The sequence below is a fragment of the Vicugna pacos genome, chromosome 1 (assembly GCF_048564905.1).
Source record: "Vicugna pacos chromosome 1, VicPac4, whole genome shotgun sequence".
Classification (NCBI taxonomy): Eukaryota; Metazoa; Chordata; class Mammalia; order Artiodactyla; family Camelidae; genus Vicugna; species Vicugna pacos.
Genome location: NC_132987.1, coordinates 1963465 through 1979496, shown reverse-complemented (window position 1 = coordinate 1979496; position 16032 = coordinate 1963465). Strand labels below are relative to the sequence as shown.

The 16032-nt window shown below is 45.5% G+C and overlaps 1 protein-coding gene and 1 non-coding gene across 3 annotated transcripts; one reads left to right on the top strand and one right to left on the bottom strand.

The window, feature by feature from the left end:
- Positions 1-386: 386 nt before the first annotated feature.
- CCDC201 (coiled-coil domain containing 201) lies at positions 387-8009 on the bottom strand. 2 transcript variants are annotated; one of them, XM_072970908.1, is made up of 4 exons: positions 7715-8009; positions 3489-3971; positions 2895-3090; positions 387-559 (listed from the first exon to the last, which is right to left on the bottom strand). In XM_072970908.1, exons 1-4 carry the CDS (start codon positions 7730-7732, stop codon positions 495-497), a joined length of 762 nt encoding a protein of 253 aa, XP_072827009.1. In that variant the 5' UTR covers positions 7733-8009; the 3' UTR covers positions 387-494. The 2 variants fall into 2 exon arrangements, with proteins under 2 accessions (XP_072827009.1, XP_072827010.1); XM_072970909.1 differs by lacking the exon at positions 2895-3090.
- On the top strand, positions 2467-2538 carry TRNAI-AAU (transfer RNA isoleucine (anticodon AAU)). The gene has a single exon. It is a non-coding gene; the product is annotated as a tRNA-Ile (tRNA).
- Positions 8010-16032: the final 8023 nt, after the last annotated feature.

Genomic DNA, 16032 nt, shown 5'->3' with positions numbered 1-16032 from the left:
TCTAAGCCTGCCTGGTGTGAAGACCCAGTCCTCCCCAGCCAGGGGGCTGTCTAGCTCCCTGTGTTTACCTGCAGAACTCAGTCCTACTCCCTATGCTGTATCATCCTAGCATCTCGGGCTCCATTAGCCATGCTGGGGAAGAAGGCAAGGTGGGTGGAGTTACATCTCATCTCTGGGTACCCCCAGGGGTGACACTGGGGCATCCACCTCACCTGCCTACACCTGCTCCCTCCATCCCCTCCTCCCAGTTGGCCCCTCTGAGCCACATTTAGGATCTGAGTAACAAGATCATCAACCAGTTCTTTCCATCCAACCCAGGAGGCACAATGGAGGTCAAGGACAGACCCAGGGCAAGTCCTGAGGAAGAGGTAGGATGTACAGACAGATGGATGTATGGATGGACAAATGAGTAAGTCAGGCCATGGCAGAAGCTCCTGAGCACAGCGTTGTCCTGGTCCCGGGGCTGAGCATTCACTCAGTTGTCGATGGTGAGTTCATGCTGCGTGGCCTCCTCGATGTTCTGAAGCTGACGGATTTCCCACTCCCTCACTCGCTCCATCTGTTTAAAAGAAAGGCCTCTCTGAGGTCTGCTCTGCTGGAGCGCCTGCCTTTGCTAGAGACAAGCTGCATAGGAAGAGCAGACGCCCATCCAGGGCTGTAGACTCTCACACAGGTTGGCTCTTGGGCACCATCCAGGCCTCACAAGCGAGAGTCCGCCTGGTCAGTCTCCAAGGCTCTGCCTCCTCGTGCCCCACCATGATCCCATGATGGGCCTGGCAGCTGCTCAGAGGGCCGGATGCTGGTGTAAGGACAGGCAGCTTTGTGAGCGGATGTGGTTAGGACCCCAGGATCTGGGTCTGACAAGGGCACAGAGAGGTCACTGGGGTGGGGAGAGGAACAAGGAGGGGCCAGCCAGGTGGCGGCTGGGAATGTGAGGGGTGGGGTGGGCACCTGCGGATGGAGTGTCTGCCTGAGGCTGTCTAGAGAGGGATTTTCCCACCATGTCCTCCAGGAGCTCTTCCAGGGCTGCTCGTGGCAGCCGAGGGAGGGACGGATGCAGGACAGCGTGGGGAGGGTAGGGGTGGGATGACTCAAGCTGGTGAACAAGGCAGAGGCTCATAGCGACTGGTGGGGGGCAGGGTTCAGGTGGCTTAGCCAGATCGGGTCGGCTCGGGTGTGGAGGTGGAGGAAAGGCAGCTGGGGTCTGCCGGCCACTGATGGCAGGCCTGCTGTGGAGCAGGGTCCACCAAACACCCCAAAAGTGTAAAAACAGAAGCAAGCCCCGTCACCCATCCAGGGGCAAGATGAGGAGCAGGAGAGCCTGGCACCGTGGGGGAGTCACGTGTCTGTCCCAGTGACAGAGAAAAATGGTATGTGCCTGCACGGAAGGGCCCTGCTGCCTCAGGGAACCCAGGCTCAGCTGAGGGCATGTGGGGTTTGTTGCAATCTCGCCTCCCCCCTAAAAAGCCCTACAGTGAGACCTGCAGTCCCCTTCTCTTCTTCAGCTCCAGAATATTCCAGCCCGGCTCATGCCTCTCCTGGCAGCAGGTGGGAATGTTAGACCGTAGGGATACTGGCCAGAGAAAGGAAGCAACTTCCTGTAAGAGGAGGCAGCTGAGGCCTCGGGCAGCCCCTGGCGGACAGGTCCCACCCGGCAATGCACAGGGAACTTCTGATCTGCTGGCGAGTCCTTGCTCCTAACTCACCAGGCACAGCCTGCAGCCCAGTGAGATGTGGAGGGTGGCATCAGAAAACCCACCCCATGAGCAATGGCCCCAGAAAGGCAAGAGAAGCCAAGCGAAGGCGGTCTAAAGGCCAGCAAACTTATGGGAATGAGGGAGATCCCGGGCAGTCAGGTTGTCCGGCAGCAGGTAACCTTGCAGGTAGAACATGCTCTGAAGAAGTAGGGAGAAAAAGTAAGAGAGGAAAGAGAAAGCCACTAGGTGTTGGAGATGACACAAATAAATGGAAAGAAATTCTGTGCTCATGGATTGGAAGAATTAATGCTATTAAAATGTCCATGCTACCCAACGCCATCTACAGACTCAGTACAATTCCTATTGAAATTCCAATGGCAAAGTTTTTTAAAACAAAAACAGATCCTAAAATTACAAACAATCCTAAAATTCATATGGAACCCAAATAGCTGAAGCAATCTTGAGAAAGAACAAAGCTGGAGGCATGATGAGTCCTCATCTCAAAGAATATTACAAAGCTACAGTAATCAAAACAGTCTGATATTGACATAAAGAGACCCACAGAGCAAAGGAACAGAATAGAGAAGCCAGAAATAAACCCATGCGTATATGATCAATTAATTTATAACAAAGGGACCTAAAATATACAATGAGGAAAGGACAGTCTCTTCAATAAATGCTGTTGAGAAAACTGAATAGGCACATGCAAAATAATCAAACTGGACCACTTACACCAGACACAGAAATTCACTCAAAAATGGAGGGTGTCGGGGGTATAGCTCAGTGGTAGAGCATATGCTTAATGTGCATGAGGTCCTGGGTTCAATCCCCAGTCACTTCATAGGAAAAAAAAAGGATTAAAGACATAAGACCTAAAACCATAAAACTCCTAGAAGAAAATATGTGAGAAGAAAATATGTGAGTAAGCTCCTTGACAATGGTCTTTCTGATGATTTTTTTTTAATTTGACACCAAAGCAAAGGTAACAAAAGTAAAAATAAACTTAAAACTAAAAAGCTTCTGCTCAGCACAGGAACCCACCAACAAAATGAAAGGCAGCCTATGAAATGGGGGAGAGTATTTGCAAATCACATGTTGGATAAACAGTTAATATCCAAAATAGATAAGAATTCATATGACTCAATAGCCAAAAAGCACACAATACAATTTAGAAGTGGGCAGAGTGTCTAGACAGACCTGCATGAGAGGCAAGGCAGGAGTTTTCCCAGCAGTGCCTGTTCCTGAGAAGCTCCTGGAACATGAGGTCACCAGAAAGACCAGCGGAGGGGCCGGGAAGCAGAGCCCGCAGCAGGAAGGGGCCAGGATCCTCCACCCCCTGGGACTCCGGGCCAGCCAGAACAGGGGGGCAGGTGGAGGCCACAGGGGCTTGGACCTGAGAAGTGAGGACAAAGCAAGGGGCTTTCCAGGGACTCGCATCCGTGTCCTGCCCATCCCTAGAGCAGCGGGAAGGTTTACAGAGCATGCCAAGGGGTCTGGGGAGCTCATGGGAACTTGGGAGGCACATATTTTATGGCACAAGCAAAGGTCTCTCACATGGGGTCACAGGGACCCCTCAGAGATGGGGAAGGGCAGGGTAGAGACAGGGCCCCGAGCTGGACGATGTGCTCCAGTCCCAGTGACACCATGATGCCCAGGCCAATGGCCCACCTGTGAGGAAAGGGCTGCTCTTGGTCTCTCAGTTGTCACTAGGCTACTTCCTGACAGGGCCTTGGGCAGGGACCCAGAGCTCCAGAGGGGCAGGTCAGGGTCAGGGTCAGGGTCAGGTCCTACCGCAGCAGCCAGCTTCTTCAGGTCCCGTCGCCTCCTCCTGGCCGTGTTTGGGATCCCAGGCAATCCCAGGTTTGGTCCTTGTCTCCTTGTCCTGGGGGCCTTGCCCTGCTGCTGCTTCTGCTTTTGCCCTGCGGTCGAGGCTGGCATGGGCGGGTCTCCCTTAGGAGGCCAGGGGTCTGAGTGGGACCCTCGCTGTTCACTGGACACCTCAGAGTCCTGGATGGTGGAGAGCTGCCTCTTCCTTATGGGGCCCATGGGGCTGAGCCCTGCCAGGGAAGATGAGAGGTCCCAGGAGGAGTGTGCAGGCAGTGGGGACCCACCAGCAGGGCCCTCTTCCTGGTGGGAGGGGACATGGCCTGGTGTTTCCATGCGCCAGGGGAGGGTAGCCCCCTCTGGGGTGCTGTGCTTTGGGACATTTCTCAAGGATGGCCATCTGGTCACTGAAGAAATGCTCTCATCTTCAGAGGAGCTCAACCTAGGAACCTGTCAAAACAAAGCACAGAGGTTGGTGTCCTAGAAGGTCACAGCAAGCTGAGCCTCAAGATGGGCACCAAGCCCAACTGGGCACATTGTCCTGGAGGTACGATCACCACGAGGCAGACCCTCCAGTCTGCCTCCTCGAGGGGCGCCTGCAGCACCAGGATGAGACCCAGCACGGAACAAGACCACACTCATCTTGGGCCTGTCTTTTCCCTGGTTGTCTTCCCTTGGTCAAAATTTTAACTTTTTGTCATCAGTCAAAATGTTTAAGGATAGGACTGAAAAACAGATAACTTTCGGGTAACATTTTTTAAGAAAAAAAGTTTACAATGTTAATGAAATCATCTTAACATTGAAACTCAACATGAAATAGCAAAACCACGGATTAACACAAGTTTTTTGCACGGAAGTAAACTGTGTTGGGCAGGTGAGGGTTCTGAGGGTGGGGTGGGGTGTGATGTTTTTGAAAAGCTGGATAATGTCCCAGTCCCAAACTCGATGACAGATGGTAGCAATTCCATCATAGACAATTTTGTTTTCTTCTTTCAAAATAAATCCTTGATTAACCCATCAGAGGTGCTGAAAATACAGTCTAGGGAGGGTTCCCAGGGATACATTCATTCCATGGTGTGTGCTGGAATATTCAAAATCTGTTCACCTTAATTTCTCACAGCATTCTCATGAGGTGAGTGTGATCATCATCAATGATCTGAGGGGAAGTTGAAGCCCAGGCGGGGTGAGTGACAGGAAGCAGGTGAGCAGCAGGGACAAGCTACAGACCAGAGTGGGTGGAGCTGACATCTGTGTAGGTCTGGCTTCACACACCAGGACGCCTCATGCTCGGTCAGAAAGCCAGAAGGAAGTGTCGCCTCCTCCTGGGAGGAGAGCTGATCTTGACCGTCTACACAGCTTCTACTGTGTAGCCCTCTGGGTCTTTTTTGAACATTGTTTCCTTTGGCAAAAACCCTTTGAAATGAATTAATGTAACTATAAATAACCTGAAAAATAGGATTTACTTCAGAGAATGAGTTGGTATCAGAAACTGCCAAACCATTTTCCAAAGCGGCTGTGCCATTCCTCCATCCCACCAGCAGTGTAGGAGAGTTCCTCCACATTCTCATGCATTTAGTATTGTCAGATTTTAATTTTTTTAAATTTTAGTTTTCCAATAGGAGTGTAGTTGTATCACATTTGTATAATGGTTTTAATTTGAATTTTGGTAATGATTAATGCTATTCAATATCTTTTTGTTTATTTATCATCTATTTACCATTTATATATCCTGTTTGGTGAAGTAAAGCTCAAACAGCTGCCACGTCAAAGGTAAACAGAATAAACTCACCTATTAAAAGACTCTCAGATTGGATTAGAAGGAAATCCAGCCCTACACTGTATATAGTAGGATGCACTGAAGACTAAGTGCTCAGAAGTTTTCAAAGTAGATGATGGCAAAGACAACCAGGGAATTACAAGTGAAAAAATGTAGGGACTTTACTATTTATATGGGGAAAAGGTGAATTTATGGCTAAATACATTAAGACTAAAAAACAAAAGTGCAGTGTAATAAAAAAAAATAGAAGGCAAAATGCTTTTCTGTTGTAATTATCTTTGTACCAGATAGTACAACATCAACATTCAGAGAGCAAAATCCAAGGAGAAATAAGAAACAGAAACACATTAGTGAGGATAATTTACTTAAAAAAAAAAAATCCCCTAATAGATCAAGGAGAAAAATAAATGATCCAAATCCCATGGGAGATGATCAGCACTTGTTAAAGGAGACTAAGTTGTGCTACTTCAGATAGAGACCAAGATCTCAGACTAAAGAAGTAGGGGGAGGGGAAGACTGGGACTTTTACAGAGAAGAAACTTCAAGGTAAATATATTCTCTTAGGAACAGGAGCTATTTTAACTAATGTGTTTATGAAAGGGAAGAACAATTAATTCAGTGTTGGAAATTTGATTTGTTTTTAAATAAAATAAAATGATATTATAGCATATTGAAAGCTTACAGATAAAACAATTTAGTATTGTTTTGCAAATATGTATACAAAGCTTACAGATGAAAAGTGCAGTACTGTTTTACAGAGGTGAACACTAGACACAGACATGGGAATGTCCTGCGGGAAAAGATGGGGTTTCAAACGGGAAGGGAAGAGAGGTTTTTTCTTTCTTATTACGTGTTGTTCTGAGTGGTAGGTCATTTGGAAAAAACCAAAAACAATCCTAAAACCATCTCCCTACCTCATGCCTTATGTAAAATGAATTACAAGAGACTGAATTTTATATTCTTTAAAAACTTACAGGTTACTGCAACAAAACAGAGTAATTTTTTAAAATTTGAAACAAAGTTGGATTCTTATTCACACCATTCGCCAAGATAAATTTTGAATGGATATAAGATTTAAATGTAGGAAAACAAAGCTATAAATGTATTGGAAGGAAATAGTGATGAGTTCCTCTGTAAACTTGTCAGAAGGCAGGCTTTCTAATGCTAACTCACAACACAGAAGCCATAAAAGGAAAAAAATATGTTAAACTGAATGTAATTTTTTTGTAAAAAAAAATAAGGTGGTGTACTAAGTGAAAAAAGAGAAACCACAAGTTCTAGAAAAGATAAATAAGGGGCTAATCCTAACATCCAGGAAGAATCCGACTACCTTATGGATAAACGTGCATGGACCCTTAACAGTGTTTTATGTACAATTTTTAAAAATATACTGATAAGGGAGTATCTCTATATTTTAGGTAGAATTTTTTTGTGCAAACTGAGAAAAAAATAAGAATCTAAAGAACTTCTAGAAGTGAACAAACATGTTTATGTGGTGCGGGCTGGATAGAGGGCGGCGGGGGGCCCTGTGTACCTGCTCGTGCTTTTTTATATTTTCAGTATAAAATCTAATTTGTAGATTACCTGTCTACAAATGAAAAAGAGAAAAAGGAACCTGTACTTGTCTGGTGAAGAGACCCAGGCACACGGAGACTCAGAAATCACCCAGGACCCCCTGGTTGGGGGAAGTGTTTGGAGAGTCCTGAGCCAGCTCGTGCTACTGGAGACAAAACGCCAGATTATGAAGAGCAGGTTTTAAACTTCACCTGAGGCCTGTTACCTAATTAGTAGCCAGGATTTTCATTTCGCATCTGGAGCAGGGAGTCAGATGGCTTCTCCCTGCCTCCGGCTCTAGGCCACTGGTCCCCTGGCCTCCTGGCTTTCCCCAGAAGGGCTGAGACCCAGAACAGAGGCCTAAGATGATAAGGACGTGTGGAAGGCAGAGGACAGAGGGCAGGAATATCAGGTGTCCGGGCAGCAGAACAAGGGAACCCCCTGGTGTCCCTGGGGTGGCGCATTGGGTTTGATGCCAGGCCAGTGGAGCCTTTGAGCACAGGTTGCCGGAAGGGGAGAAAAGTGGGCACGGGGCTCCAGAGGAGGGGAGCTGTGTAGCAACCTGGGGCCAGGACCCAGATGCCAGAGCTGGGCCTGTCTGACAGGGAGCTCAGGAGGGACTCAGCTGCTGTTTTGGGCCCTGGCCGGAGGTGGGGGGTAGGGGGATACTCAGACCTGGGCTCCTGGAACACCCCTCCCCTCCTTTCCCTTCCTACTTGGGTCCCAGCGCCCCTTGTCCCATCCTGCCCTGGCCTTCCTGTGCCACACACACACCCCGATGCTTCCCTCTCCACTGCCCCACCTCGACCCTCCCTGCCTACCCAGAACCACCCCTGGGCACCCCCGTCCTGCCCTGGCCTACCTGCGCCTGGGGCTCCATCCTGCTTCCCTGCTGGGGACTGGACGCCTTGGATAGCTGCAGCTCTCAGCAAGCCCCGGAGCACTGAAGTACCTGTGGAGTCCGCACCGCAGGCCCAGGCAGGTGTGTAGGAGCTCACCTGTGTGTGGTCTTCATCTGATGACCTCGTGGTTGCGCAGGCGCAGGGTGGCTCAGTGTGGGGGTGGGGAGCTTGGCCTCCACCCTTGAGGGTCTCCACCTGGCCGGTTCCTCTGTGTGCATGTTCTAGAAGTCAGGGCCCCCCAAACAATGAACCAGTGGGGTGCTCTCACTGTGTGCCAGGTGGTTTACGGACATCACCACAACATCATAAAGGAGTGGAGATCATCACCCCAAATTAGTCCCTATGGCATCCGAGACCAGAGACATTTCATGTCTTGACTGGAGTGCAGAGTCAAAAGATAGGAGACCTAGGAGTGACCACAACAATCGGACTCTGGAGTCCCTTTTGATGTGAGAACTCCTTATCAGCCTTCATGCAGTGTTCCTTAAACTTGAGCTGATTGGAACCTCTGCGGGGCCTGTGGGGGCCCCGAGCTGGGCTCGGCCCAGATTCGGTCTGCATGGGGACCCATATTTGGTATTTCCAATGACTCCCAGGTGACACTGAGTTAAAATGGTGATACCACCACAGAGTACTGGTAACTTAACCCACTAATATTCCATCTTGCCTGAAGCATCTGCGGGGAGTGGGACCAAAAGGAGGAAGCAACAGCTGCCACCTGAGCCCCACTGTCTGAGAAGGTCTTTATGTGAAGGAAAAGCCTGGTTGGTCTAACTCGTAAATCTAAGTGTAACAAGTGTCGGATTACTGATCTGAGCTCTGCTGGGCTAACTCCTAAATCTAAGTTAATAAGCGTCGGTTTGCTGATTCCCTGCTCACATTTTCTTTGCTAGCCAGTTGGATTTTCAGAGACATATCTGACCTTAGAATGTCGGTTTGCTGCCTCCCTGCCTCTGCTTTTGTGATAATGATGCTGCTAAAGCTGTTCCATGCCTATTGACCGAATACCCCAGGCTTGTAATTAACCCTATAAAACCTGATGCGCACGTCTTGGAGGTGCTCAGAGCTTCAGAGCAGAAGCCCCTCTGAGCCCACTGGTGTAATAAATCTGAGTACTTCAACCCTCCGAGTGGTGCTTGTTTCTTGGCTGGCCTGTCGTTTCCATAACATTTTGACTTAAAGTGCTTAGTGGCTCACTTGGCTAGCATGGAAGGAAATTACAGAGAAATAGGAAAGACGTCACCTAATGTTTTCTGAAAAAAGATGGCTTTTTGTACAAATATATACAAATTCTTACATGTTGCTTTTATGGAATAAAAAATCGAATGTAAAGAGATAAATATATATATAGAGAGAATGGAACATATATATATTCCATTCAGTATATCACAGTAATTAATGACCGTGGAGAAAATTAGTATTCTTAAATAAAGATAGCCTATAAATAGCTTTCTTTCTGGAATAAAATGTTGAAAATGTTTAACCTTAATTACACCACTAATTGTGGACTGATTGATGATTACAGAAATCTTACCAGCAATGATATAGACCAATATCAAAAAGGCTAATTGCCTTGTATTCATTCTAGATCAGATAATTTGGTCCTTTCACAGTTTATCAGTTCCTAGGATCTTTCCTAAAAATTAGTAAATTAACTTTCTCAATGAGGTATTATGCTTGAGTGTCCTGAGGGTAAAACAAAACATTGATGAACTATTTTCCCATGGCAAGAATATGCTGTAGGAGTCACATTTGAAAAATTAGTTGAATTTCAGCCTTTCTTTATCTTTCTATCTCCTTTTCAGATTCAAAGGACTTTTGCAAATCCCAGTGGGATATTATAGGAAATAAAGATAGAGGAAGGGTCAAGTATGATTATAGACATTCGAATCTTCAGTGACTTTGAAAATTATAGGCAGGCATCTGGGGGGACCCATGCTAGATAGGACCTTGGCATCCTTCTGCAGTTGTGCCTTTTTGTAAATCACTACCAGTCTGACTGGCTTCCCACCAAGGTAGGTCAGGAGGCAGAGGGAGGGGGGAGATCATGAGCAAGAACCTTTACTGCCCATGGACAGCACAGCTGAGGCAGTGTCAGCAGGTTTAGGATGGGCTAGCTTGAACAATTTCAGCAGCATCGGGGGCACAGGGCTTCATTGCCTCGTACCCAGCCTTTGGGGTGATTGGGATAAGGGAATAAGGTGTGGAGTGTAAGAGCCCAAAAAAGGAGGTGATTGGAGGTATGGGCTCTGGATCACTTGGTTTACACTTGAAAGACACACATAAGGGGGAGTTCTTTATTATCTCTAAGAATTGGCTGACACTGGCAGGGGCAGTTCTTTCAAGCTAGCAAGTTCTCAGATGTCAGAGGGTCAGGATACAAAAAATAAGATGGTGAATACAATCATATGATGCTGCAGGTGTGCAGTAAGGAGCTGTGACTACCTAGTGTATAGCTCTGGTCTGCTAACTAAGGACAAGAAAATCTTAAGATGTTATAAATAAACATGAAAGGAGGCCCCAAACATCAAAAATCTGCCCAAGGAGGGAACTGTTTATAAGGCGGGGAGCAGACTTAGCCTTGAAGCCTTGGGACTGACTCTGAGATTCCCGATACCCACGCCGACCAAGTTCTGGGCGAGTGATATTGTTACGAAAATGACAGGCCAGCCAAGAAACAAGCACCACTCGGAGGGTTGGAGTACTCAGATTTATTACGCCGGCGGGCTCAGAGGGGCTTCTGCTCCGAAGCTCTGAGCACCTCCAAGACGTGTGCATGAGGTTTTGTAGGGTTAATTACAAGCTTGGGGTATTTGGCCAATAGGCATGAAACAGCTTTAGCAACATCATTATCACAAAAGTAGAGGCAGGGAGGCAGCAAACCAACATTTCAAGGCCAGATATGTCTCTTTGAAAATCCAGCTGGCTAGCAAAAAAACATGAACAGGGAATCAGCAAACCAACAATAATTAACTCAGATTTACAAGTTAGCCCAGCAGAACTCAGATCAGTAATCCGACACTTGTTACACTTAGATTTGTGAGTTAGCTTGTTAGCCCAGCTGGGCTTTTCCTTCACAATATAAACCTCTTTCTCTAAGTGAGTAGCTCCTGGGGACTAGATGGCGGAGGGGGAAAAGCATTAAATGAGAATGGCAAGGGCAGAGAAAGAACTTTGAAAAAATCTTTTCAAGATGAGCCATCAAACTAAAACAAAATATATGAGAGATATGAAGACAGTGAAAAAACGAGTTTTTTCATTTTTCAGTCGAGTGAAAAAATGACCAGTCAAGAGATGAGTTTGTTTCAGATAAAAATGAAAAAAAAAAAAAAAACAGCAGTCTTAAAATGACTTTGAGTCTGTTTAAAATCCTGTCTTTGTCAGCTTGAGCTGCCATAGTGAAATACCGTAGAGTGGGTGGCTTAACAACAGAAATTTGTTTTCTCGCAGTTCTGGAGGCTGGGGAGTCCAAGATCAAGGTGCTGGCAGTCTGCTTCTGGAGAGGGCTCTCTTCCTCCCTGGCAGAGGGCCACTTTCTCACTTAGTCCTCACTTGTCAGGGAGAGAGAGAGCTCTGATGTCTCTTCCTCTTTATAGGGACACCAGTTCTAACATATCAGATTACCACACTTCTGACTTCATTTAATCTTCATCATTTTCTTAAAGGATCTTTCTCCAATATAATCATGTAGTAGTAGATTAGGGACTCAACATTCAAACTTGGAGTGGGGGACACAATTCAGTCTAAAGCAATATGACTCTAGCTGCCCCAAATTCATGTCCTTATCATGTGCAAAATACACTCATTCTATCCCAAAAGCCCCCAAAGCCTTAACTCATTCTAGCCTCTACTCTAAGTCTACAGTTCAGAGTCTAAGTATCATCTAAATGAGATATGGCTGAGACTCAAGGTACAATTCATCCTGAAACAAAATTCCTCTCCAGCTGTGAGAACCTGTGGAATTAGAAAATTCATATGCTTCTGAAATTCAATGGTGGGACAGGCATAGACATTTCCATTCCAAAAGAAATAAATAGGAAGGAAAAGATGAGGTGACAGCTAAGAAGCAAGTCCAAAACCTAGTAAAGCAGATTATATTAGATTTTAAGGTTTGGGAATAATCCCCTTTGGCTCCATGCCCCACCTTCTGGACCCACGCAGGTGGCAGTCCTCTTGCTCTGCCAGGTTGAGGGTTTATCCCCAAGGCTTCAGCTGGAGGCTGTATTGAGACAGGATGGAAGGGGGCAGGGCACAGCCATTTAAGGAATGCCACAGCAATTAACATCAAAATGGTGGAAGATTCAACCCCCAGTAGAACTTGAGGCTCAAGATGATGAGAGATTTAACTTCTAGTAGACCTTGAGCTTCGTTATACGCTCATTGTAATATATTAACATGGTGAATAACATCCCCACAGGCACCGTGGCAGTCCCAAGGCTAGCCACGAAAGATCAAAGGGTAGGAAATAGCCAACTTCCTGGGAATCCCAGCCCCTTCCCTAGGCTACCTAGACTGGCCCTTCCACTTATTAGCATATGAAACCACCAAGCCCATAAAAACTGGCAACAAGGTGCCTCGAGGCCGCCGCTCTCTCTCCCTCTTCGGAAGCGGCCCACCTTCTGTCTATGGGATGTGTACCTACTTTTAATCTGAGCACCCAACCCCCACAGCTCCTGGCCTTTCTCTTGCCTTTCAATCTCTCTCTCTGAATAAATCTACCTTTACTCAACTGTGGCTCGCTCTTGAATTCTTTCCTATGTGAAGCCAAGGACCCACACTTGGCGGGGCACGGGCCCAGGGGCTCAACTGAACCGTGGGACACAGTTCTTTTCACACCCCACATCTATTTTCCTGCATCAGTATGGCCTGTTGAAACTGAGATCATGGTCCCACTCCCTTGAAGCTGAAGAGGCAGACCTGATGGTCTCTCAGTGGCCTTTGGAGTCATTCTTCCCTTTTCTTAAAATATGGTGTATATTAGAAGCCAAATAGCTCTGTGGTCTCATCCTGCAGAATGTAAGATATTTGACAGCTCTGATTTCATCCTGTCTCAGTCTCCTTAACTGGCAGTGTTTCTGACAGTATAATCCCATCTGTGTTCCTGGCTTTTGTGGAGGTGGCTGATTACATTTGTGGTTCTAATCCTTGCTAATGTTTTTTAATATTATTTTAAAATGTATTTATTAAAGCAGGGATAGAATGTCATATACACAAAGATTAAACCTAGCACTGTAGTGTACCTTAATTCACCACGATGAATACAGTTACATTAGATAGTATTAATGTTTATTTTCACATGCTCAGATTTATCATTTTATTTACTATGTAAAAAAATGAAATGATATGCTATGATTGGTTACTTGCTTAAGCCAGCTGGAAAAGTTTGAGGACCAGGCTCCAGATGAGAAACATAGGTAACTTAGCCTGTCATAGCACACTCAGGAGCCCACACTGTGAGTAGCTGAAACACACAGGTAAGAAATGACTTTGAAAACATGAACACTTTTGTGACCTCAGAATAACTCAGTAAAGAAGCAAGTTGTGAAACTGGATGCAAAATGTGATCCTGTATTTGTTAAAACAAAATCGTATGTCTACATATGCATTCAGTAACTTCTAGAATGATACATTCACACATTTGACAATGGAATTCTTTTTTTCTCTTTCCTTTTTTTAACTGAAGTATATTTGATTTACAATGCTAATTTCTGGTGTACAGTATAGTGATTCAGTTATACATATCTATTTCTTTTCATGTTCTTTTTCATTATAGGTAACTACAGGTATTGAACGGTTCCTTACGCTATGTAGTAGGACCTTGTTGTTTAGCTATTTTTTTAAAGCTATTTTATATGTAGAAGTTAGTGTGTACAAATCCCCAGCTCCAAATTTATCTCTCCCCACGCCCTTTCACCTGTGTGAGTCTGCCCCTGTTTTGTAAGAAAGAAATAGAGATATGCAGGTGTCGACTGAAATAAATGTGCAGCCTAAAAGTTGAGAGTTATGTTTCATTTGGCGGAAGGACTTGACCCGGGATGACAGCCTCTCAGATCGCTCTGAGGGGCTGCTCCGAAGAGGCAGGGGAGGAGCCAGGATATATAGGAGCTTTACAACAAAGACCAGGTAGTTGGAACAATAAAAGATTACTTGTTATCTAAAGAAAGCCAGGCACCTCAAGTTCAAGAATTTAGTGCTTTTCTATGTATGGGAGGGAGCAAACACTTGGGCTCACTGAATTCATTCCTTTGACAAGCACCTAGCTATCTAGGGCCAGTATCCTATCCCTTCTTATTCTGAGTCCCCTCAGAGGGTACCATTGTGAGTGGCTGCAGAGGCCAGGCTGCAGGCTTGTCTGCACTGTGAGGGGTGGCAGCAGCCGCTGATGACTTGATGGTTTCAACATTCTTCGTTTACTGATACGGTTTGCAGTATTTTTCGGGTTCACACAGGCATATATGGAGCAAAAAAGAGCTGGTGTCACAGTATCCCTCAAAATAGAATACGAAGCAGAAGCATCAACATGAATAAAGCATGTAAGCCACAGTCTATGAAAAGATAAAAACTATAAATCTATGTATACTTAACAATAGAAACTTAAACTGTAAAACATCAAAAAACAATTATCAAAATCTCAGAATTATAAAATAAAATCGAGAAACTCATAATCCTAATGGCAGAATTTAGCACCTCCCTTAGAAAGTACTTATTTGGAGAATATACAGAAAGGATTTGAGTAACACACATAACATGATTGTAAATATATATATTTCTGTACCCAAAAGAGAACCCAACATAGAATCCACATTCTTCTAAGGCATGCATGCTATATTTTAAATGTTTACATAACTTACTGTATACTTTCAGTCATAAAGAATCACCATAATTCAAAACATGCAATTAGAAATTAACTATTAAAAATGGTAATGAAAATCATACAGGTTGGAACACCTGAAAATACAAAAAGGCTAAGGAATGAATGGGTTAAAGTATAATTCACAAAGAATATTATAAAATATTAATCACTGAGTTATAATTTGAACTAAAATAATAAAAAAATAAAAATTTGTGAGATATAGCTAACGCAGTGCTTAGAAATAATGAATAGTCTTAAATATATTCATTACAAATTAGTGAGCTAGCATTTAATCCAAGAAACTAAACGAAGAAATCAAAAGAACAGTGGGAATGCTGAAGCAACAAAATCATAAAAACAACACACAAATTAATAATCTAGGAAAAATACTAATGGAGAAAATAAAACTCCTTTTAAAGCTAGTAACCTCGGCAAGCCTCTAGAAAGTTTGATCAAAATAGATATAGTGGAATATAATACAGAAATTAGAATCAGGCCTACATGTATCAATAGATGGAAATTTTAAAACATATGTTAAGGAAAAGAATAAAGTTGCTGAGTGATAACAAATTTATATAATTTTAATTCATTGAATAATGTCTTATATGCTTATATATAAAAACATGTATATCTGTGCATATGTATGAGTATATTGTGGGTATTTATGGAATAAAATTACCTATTAACGTTTTATCTTAAACAATTTGAAGCATTGTGGTAAAATGTTCGCATTTAAAAATCTAAGAAATAAAATAATACACAAACGCTTGAAATTTTTCACCTTTCCTTTATCCATCCCATTCCCTTCCAAAGAGGTAACCATTATCCCGAAATCAGTGTTTTATTTTATTTTCCCAACTTTTTTTTTTCCCCAGGCTCCGGCGAACGGGCCGGGGGCGGGTTCCCCTCCCCTCCCAGGTCTCGGAAAACCTCCAAACACCTCGGCGGCAACTCCACTAGCCGGGCGCGCAGGTGCCGCCGTGGCCATCCTCCCGCCTCAGGCGGCCCGGGAACCGGCCACCGCGCCCTCACCCGGCGCTCGGGACGGGCTGAGCGGGGCCAGCGCCCGCGGCGGGGACCCAGCCCACAGGCAGCGGCCGTTTTCCGCGCGTGCGCAGTCCCCACAGGAAGGCGGTTGCGCGCTTACCCGCCGCGGCCCCGGCGAGCGCTTCAGCTGGGAACGCTTTGGGAAGGCAGGCCCCTCCTGTCAGCGACGCAGTAGGCTCCGCGGCCAGCAGAAGGCGGTCCGGACCCGAGTCCGCTGCGGTGCTACTGGCATGTGGACAGTGCCAGCCGGGGGCAGCTTAGGAGCGCAGCTCCGGTGAAGGCCAGCCCCACCCCCGGCTCCTACCTCCCCTGCGACCACCCTGTAACCGCCCCCTCCCCCGACGTAGGGGATAATAGAATGGAGACGTCTGGGGGAAA

What these genes read in the sequence shown, in the direction of transcription:
- CCDC201 (XM_072970908.1), bottom strand. An exon ending in TGAAGAAGCTGGCTGCTGCG is followed by an intron (nt 3,091 to 3,488) that starts GTAGGACCTGAC and finishes CTCACTTCTCAG; the next exon opens with GTCCAAGCCCCTGTGGCCTC. An exon ending in CTGCCTTGCCTCTCATGCAG is followed by an intron (nt 560 to 2,894) that starts GTCTGTCTAGAC and finishes TCTTTTAAACAG; the next exon opens with ATGGAGCGAGTGAGGGAGTG.